The 7,449-nt window shown below is 38.5% G+C and overlaps 1 protein-coding gene across 1 annotated transcript in view; it reads left to right on the top strand.

Annotated features, from left to right (window-relative positions):
- CFAP58 (cilia and flagella associated protein 58) overlaps positions 1-7,449 on the top strand; it is a 109,815-nt gene that overhangs the window by 41,168 nt on the left and 61,198 nt on the right. The window contains exons 10-11 of the mRNA XM_010859392.1: positions 4,008-4,169; positions 4,816-4,962. Of these exons, the coding sequence (XP_010857694.1) occupies positions 4,008-4,169; positions 4,816-4,962 (309 nt within the window). The remainder of the gene's footprint in view (positions 1-4,007; positions 4,170-4,815; positions 4,963-7,449) is intronic.

Genomic DNA, 7,449 nt, shown 5'->3' with positions numbered 1-7,449 from the left:
CATGCTACAACTCAAGAGCCCATATGCCGCCTTAAGCATTGAGGATCCGCGTGCTGCAACTAAGACCCGGTGCAGCCAAATAAATGAATGAATGAATATAAAAAAGTACTTTGTGCAACTCTGGTTGCATAAATGTAAAAGATTGCTTAAAATAGATATTTTTCTTGAAAATATGTACACACATCAAGGCTTGACTCAAGGAGAAGTAGAAACCATAGAAAGATTAATAACCATGGAAGCCACTGAAACATCTGAGAGAGAATTAGCTCCAGTGTTGTCACTGGGGGTCTAATTATTTTAGAATTGGGTTCCTTCAAACTTTTAAGAATCAGATAATTCCCAGGCTATGTAAAATTTTTTTTCTGTATATGAATTTAGAAAAATGTATTGTATATTCTTGGGGGTATTTTTTTTTCTGTTGGAATTTCTGTATTTCATTTATTTTTCTTTTATTAATTTATTTTTTATTGGAGGATAATTGCTTTACAGTGTTGTGTTGGTCTTAGGGGTAATATTGATTGGTGTTACTTTACTGACCTAACCCATGCCTTCTGCTGTGATAGTGAACAAAAACTCCAGGCCTTGGAGAAAGCTTGGGGATGAATGGGTCCTTGGGTGGGATGATCTAGGAACAAGAAGGAAGAGGTAGTTCTCACAAATTATGTAAATACCAAATATTAACTTCTTAGATAAGATGTTTATGGCCACCCTATTATCCTCCCAGTGTTTAATTCTCTCATAACACCCTGTGCATATCTCAGATTATTGGTTGTATCCATTCCTTGATTATCATTTTACAGTGGAGTCACTCACTAGGAGTGAATTTGAGGGTAGGGAATGCATCTTATTTTTCTATACATCACTGGCGCTTTTATAGTGCCTGCCATAGATGGGCCCTCAATGCATGTTCAGTGAGTGAATGAATAAGTAGGCGAGTGGTTGAATGAATGAACAAAAGGGTACTCAGCTCACTTTATGAAACTAGCAGAAATCTTGATATTAAAACAGAACCAAAAAGGAAACTGTAGACTTAGGTCGCTTATAAATATGTATGTAGGGTCCTAAGTGAAATTCTAGCAAACCAAATTCAACAGTACATTAAAAGAATCATCCAGTATGACCAAAGAGGATTTATCCTGAAACCACAAGGATAGTTTTCTATTAAGAAAGCTATTGCTGGGGGTATGAAAATGTAAAATGTTACAGCCATTTTTGAAAGCAATCTGCTACTGCTAAGTCGCTTCAGTCGTGTCCGACTCTGTGCAACCCCACAGACAGCAGCCCACCAGGCTCCCCCGTCCCTGGGATTCTCCAGGGAAGAACACTGGAATGGGTTGCCATTTCCTTCTCCAAGGCATGAAAGTGAAAAGTGGAAGTGAAGTCGCTCAGTCGTGTCCGACTCTTCGAGACCCCATGGACTGCAGCCCACCACGCTCCTCTGCCCATGGGATTTTCCAGGCAAGAGTATTGGAGTGGTGTGCCATTGCCTTCTCCGGAAAGCAATCTAGCAGTATCTATTAAAGTTAAAGATATATATGTCTTTTGAGCCACATACTCCTCTTCTGGGAATCCATCCCAACAGAAGTAAGAGAACAGTTGCATAAGAACACGTGTATAAAATGTTTATTGTAGCATGGTTCAAACTGGCCAAAAAATGGAAACCAATGAATGCCTGTCAGAGGGGAGGGGTTCACCTGCACTGGAGAATTCCCACAAAGTATAAAAAGCAAGGTGCATAAAAATATATAAGAGGATCCCACTGTGCTGAAAAATAATGACCAAATTCAGAAAGCAAAAGGAAAACAAAGCCCTGAACCTGTATATTCACTAGTTGGCTAGCTGTGAACAACATTACTTCTTTTGACTTCAGTTTCCTTATTTGTAAAATTGGGATATGATAATGCACATCTATGAGGATTTTTGTGAAGATTAAATGAGTTAATACCTGTAAAATCCTTGTATATAGAAAGTACCTGAGAAATATTAGCTATTATTATGATAATGACATTAGTAGACTTAAATAGAATATGCAGAATTCAAAGAAAAATATGGAAGAACACATACTGGATCATTAACCTGGTTTCTTTCTATGTCAATGAGGGACTGATGTGGGTGGAAGGGAGAAGAAGGTTCAAGTAAATAAGAAAGAGAAGTGAAGTCGCTTAGTCATGTCTGACTCTTTGCGACCCCACAGAGTGCAGCCTACCAGGCTCCTTCGTCCATGGGATTTTCCAGGCAATAGTACTGGAGTGGGTTGCCATTTCCTTCTCCAGGGGATCTTCCCAACCCAGGAATCGAACCCAGGTCTCCCGCATCACAGGCAGATGCTTTACTGTCTGAGCCACCAGGGAAGCTAAGAAAAAGAAAATAAATGTTTATTTCCCATTTATGCACTTATTTAGAATTATGGCATATGGGACTATGAATAAAGAAATAAAATCAGAATACTTGTAAAAGAAGACATTTGTTACTAAGTATATCAGATCAATAGAACTGATAGTGTAGTGCAAAATAATATATGCTAAAAAGACATTTGTTAAAATTTGATTCCATCCTTCCTTAAATATAAATCTAAGAAAACTTTGAAAGATGTTGGATTTCACTGGTGGCTCAAATGGTAAAGAATGTGCCTGCAATTGAGACCTGGGTTCAATCTTGGGATGATTCCCCTGGAGAAGAGAATGGCAACCCACTCCAGTAACATTGCCTGGAGAATTCCATGGACAGAGGAGCCTGGTGGGCTCTGGTCCATGGGGTCACACAGAGTTGGACATGACTGAGCGACTAACATTTCTTTCACTATTTAAAGATATAAAGGGACATATATTAAGCACCAGCCATCATTAACTCTGTTGGGGAAACATTAGAAGAGGGTTTCTTAGAATATATTTTCTGGAATACTAATTCTACAAGTAGAGTAAAAGGATTCGCTTCTGCAATGACTGGGAATCGGGAACATGATGCTCACAGGTATCCAAAACCTGATTATAATATCACCATGACAAAGAGATCCTTTTTGACCTTTAGGTTCTAGGTAAATCTGTTCTTTCAAGGAAGCTTCCCTGGCCGTGTTATTTCAAGTGCATCCCCTTCCTTCTTTCTCTGTCATGTTCCTCTGTTTATTTCCTTCAACTGCAGTCATTAATTAAGAGAATTCCACTGAAATGCAGTGAAATATTCTTAAGAATTTTCTCCTGGTGTGTTCTAGCTGTTAAAGTATAAGCTCTATTCATTCAACCAGTTTTCCTTGCAAAATTTTTTTTCTTAAGGAATTTTAGAAGATTGTCCTTAGAAAATCAGTTTCCATGGTCATTGCAGCTAAGAGTCATGATGATGTCATTTCTACTGTGTGGATTGCTTGTCGAGAAGCATTGGCTCACGGTGGAATTCTGGGCCTTGGTTTTCCATACTTGCAAAAAAGAGGCAGGTACTTCTGCATCTCATCTTGCCTCAAAGTGTTTTGCACACAGTAGAACACATGTTTTTATGAAGTCTTTTGGATTTCCCTGATGGGAGTGAGTTTGACATTGGTAAAGATAGAGTTATGATTACTATCAGTGTCAGAGGTCACTTTTCTTTCTTGTGGTTAACCTTATAAAGCCACGACTGTGGCCAAACAGCTAATCTATCTCTTACCCTTCCTAGTGCTTTGTGTTAAGATCTGTTTAAGCTTGTGCTTTTTTTTATTCCTTTCCTTTTTTGGTGGTTGGGGTGGGCAAGAGAGGTTTTCAGAATTGAAAGAATTTATTTTCTGTTCTGTTTTGTGATCACAGAATAACTGTGCTAAGCCTTCATGCTTTAGCAGAACGGTGCTGTAGATAAAGTATATGTTTGCCCTAATCAGCTGGGCTGAACTTCTGTGTCATACCACAACGATTATAGCCACTGTCAGATTTTCTGATTGCTGGCATTTCTGCTCGCTACCCTGAGATGCAAAATCTGTTTGTCCTGAACCAATAACCACAGATGGGCTATTTAACCATCTTTATTACTTCTTTCTCCTCCAGGTCCTCATGAACATGGAAGACATAAAAGTCCGTGAAATGCAGATTTTTGACTATAGGAAAAAAATCGCTGAGTCAGAGACTAAATTAAAACAGCAACAGAACCTGTATGAGGCTGTGAGGTCAGATAGGAATCTGTATAGTAAAAATCTGGTTGAGGCTCAGGTAAAAGAATATATTTATGTCTTTACATTTTGTCCCTTCCCATGCTGGGTTTAAAACAGTTTCTGTTATTCTAATAGCAGAATTTACAATAGATTGAGAGAGAAATCGGGGAATTCACCTGAAAGAAAAGATCAGTTTATGCAGAACTGTCAGATTGTTTGAAATGGAAATGACACAACTTGATCAGATGTGAAGATTGAGGCCACAGTTTTAATTATTTTGTAGAATTGCCATTCTCCTGCTTCTCATTTTTAAAACTGCTAATAGTTATCATGACTCAGAGGGGAGCAGCATACTCTTGTCATTTAAGTGCAGAGTTTTGCTTTGTAATTTTTTAGTTAAAAATGTTTGTTGTGATTCCAAATTGTCTCTTACAGTGAGGAGTAAAGTGTGTGCATGTGTGTATGTGTATGGCATATTCATTATGTATTTTTACATCTATCTCATGAAAATATTTGGAGAGTTAATGCTATGAAATACTTTGAGGTCTTTGGGCACAAGATACAAAGATACCCAGTTATAATTGATCAGGAAATCCTTGTTTTAAATGAATCTCCCTTAAAAGCTCTTGACTATGCGTTGAGCTTCCATAGTGGATGATGTCTATTTAGTTCACTTTCAAACACATCTCCTTTCATTTTGTTAGGATGAAATAACGGAAATGAAGAGAAAATTAAAGATTATGACCCATCAGGTAGATCAATTGAAAGAAGAAATCTCAGCTAAGGAGTCGGCACTTGTGAAACTACATCTGGAGCAGCAGCGCATAGAAAAGGAGAAGGAAACGTTGAAGGTACAGACTTTACAATAAAGGCGGTGGACCAGTTGTCTGTCCATTAGACCCACTGGGGCCAGGCTCCGTGCTCAGTGAGGATAGCCAGGGGTGGTGGGGGCAGGGAGAACCAAAGCACCAGGGGGATGCACTCCACCACCTGGAGGTCAGTCTTCCCTGCAGGGAGTGCTCCCAGCTAGAACGGGAAGGGGCCAGTGGAGGTGCTGAGCTCCTAGATTACCTGTGCTGGTTATCATGGCCTCAGTGGAAGAGAACCTAGCAGGTCAGCAGTGCCCAGGAAGTCCTGGAACTTTCAGGCTCTCTTTGCATTTACAACTCAAGTCCAGCCTTCTGTTTGCACTCAACCTTCCCACGCTCCTCCCCGGGGCTTCTATGAGACAATGCTGGCAGAATCCTTTGTGCCGCTGCCCTGATACTTATTTACTTCATGTGCACATGCTGTTTCTGCCCGCGACATCGTTGTCTACCAGGTGTCAGACTTTGTCCTTACTTGTTTGGCCCTCAACTGGGTTCATGGATCACCTTACTTCTGTGAGTCTAAGAACTTTGCAACCACTCCTCTAGGGAACCACCTTTGTCTTCACACATTACTTAGATATATCCTTTTAAATCTACAAATTTAGAACATTCTAGGTCTACTAATATAAAGACTCATCCCCCAAATATATGCCAAATAATCATACCATATCAAAACTTTGAATTAAATACTTTTTACTATACATATTCTTTAAACCTAATGAATTTCCTAGCCAATCCTATAAATTTCCCTTCTAATCCATTTGACCAAAGAATTTAAAAAGAAACTTCTAAGAGAATGGTGCCACTTTTATTTTTTTAAATGTGTATGTTTATGAGCCATTTGCAGAAACTTCTATAGCCAGTGAAAGACTGAATTTCTGCACATGATTATCTTCAAAGATAGTTCCTATCTTGAAAATGAATATGTAGCATTGGACAGATTTAATGTCAAATTTCCTTGATTCTATGATGCTGTAGACTGAAATACGCACTCTCAGTTTAACAATAGGTTTTATCAACTTAATGATAGGTCTTCATGGAAATAGACTACTACATTAAATTATTTAAGGCACATGAGGATGGAGAGAAATTAAAATGTAGTGAAAGTGCTTTACAATAAAGATATGGCAATTGATATATTTACCTAACACTTTCATCTCCTCACTCTAGCTCATGATAGAAAAAAACAGAAAATTCTGTACTAAAATTTATTTAGATGTAAAGAAACATAACTATATATTCTAAAATTTGAAAATACCTTGCATCTTTGCTCTTATTCTCCTTGTTTGAAAGCATATTAATAGTTTTGTAGGAGGTTGTTTGTTCCACCCTGGAAATCTATGGTGGGGTGGTGTTTATTTATCATTGGCTGAATCAGAAGAATCTTATTGCAAACACTGCTTCACTCATAGGCCTCATGGAGGCCTTAGCAAGGCTTCAGTGTAACTGGATTTGGTACATCATCTCTCCCTTTCAGAGGGTGACACTGATCCTCATCTCTTACTTTCCAAGGAATGCTCTTTTCAAAAGATTAATTATTGCTGCATAATGGGGTCCAAGGAAGACGAAGTCCTGCTTTAGAATAAGCAATGTCCTATGCAAAAAGGGATTATTCCTGATTCCTTAGTTGGACTTTGGTTAATATTTGTTTCAATTACACCCTCCATCATTAGACATCTATACATATAGCTCCAAAGAAGCATCATAATAAAATAAAGGAATAAAGTTTATAATAAAATAAGGTTTAAATCATAAACTTTATATTATTTTAATCATAATAAAATGAAGTTTCTGTTTCTTTGGTCCTGTGCCAGCAGACTTGGCAGCTGGTGACTAAGGGAGATGATTAAAGGGCTTCTGTTCTAGAAAGTCTGCTCCAAATGGTGAATCCTAGGTCTGGATAGCTTTGTGTCATCGATTACAGGAAGATGATTGCTTTGGACTTACTGTGAAACTAGGATGCCTTTTCCTCAGCTTTTCCCATTAAGGCAAGAATTAGGAACAGAGAAAAAGGCTGCCTCCTTGATTTATTATTTGAGGTTATCCAACGGTGACTTGCAATGGTGCTTTGACTGGATAATTTTGGCCTATCATTAAGCCCATTTGACATCCTTTAGAAAAATATGACAGCTCAAATGTTGAGTTTCAGCCTCTTAACTTTTTTAGCCTCAAAGATGAATCACATTTACAGAGGTCTCTGAATTTCATGCATCTGAGCTTTGCAAACCAAAACCCTGGAGGAAAGGACAGATTGTTTTTTTTAGTAACTTTACTCCATGAGAAACATGTAGCTTATTATAGTGAGTTATACAAAGCTACGTTGGTACATAATCCCTCCCAGAAGGGCAAGCCCTAGCTTGTTTGGTAGACCATGAGATGCTTTTTGACAGGACAACCCAATTTATCGCTTCTCCAAGCCCACGACAAACAATTGTCCGTAAGAGATCATCCCCATCCTCATTCATCACC

Source organism: Bison bison, unplaced genomic scaffold, assembly GCF_000754665.1.
Source record: "Bison bison bison isolate TAMUID 2011002044 unplaced genomic scaffold, Bison_UMD1.0 scf7180017864456, whole genome shotgun sequence".
Taxonomy (NCBI): domain Eukaryota; kingdom Metazoa; phylum Chordata; class Mammalia; order Artiodactyla; family Bovidae; genus Bison; species Bison bison.
The sequence above is the reverse complement of the archived record's forward strand: the minus strand, read 5'-3'. Positions and strand labels throughout refer to the sequence as shown.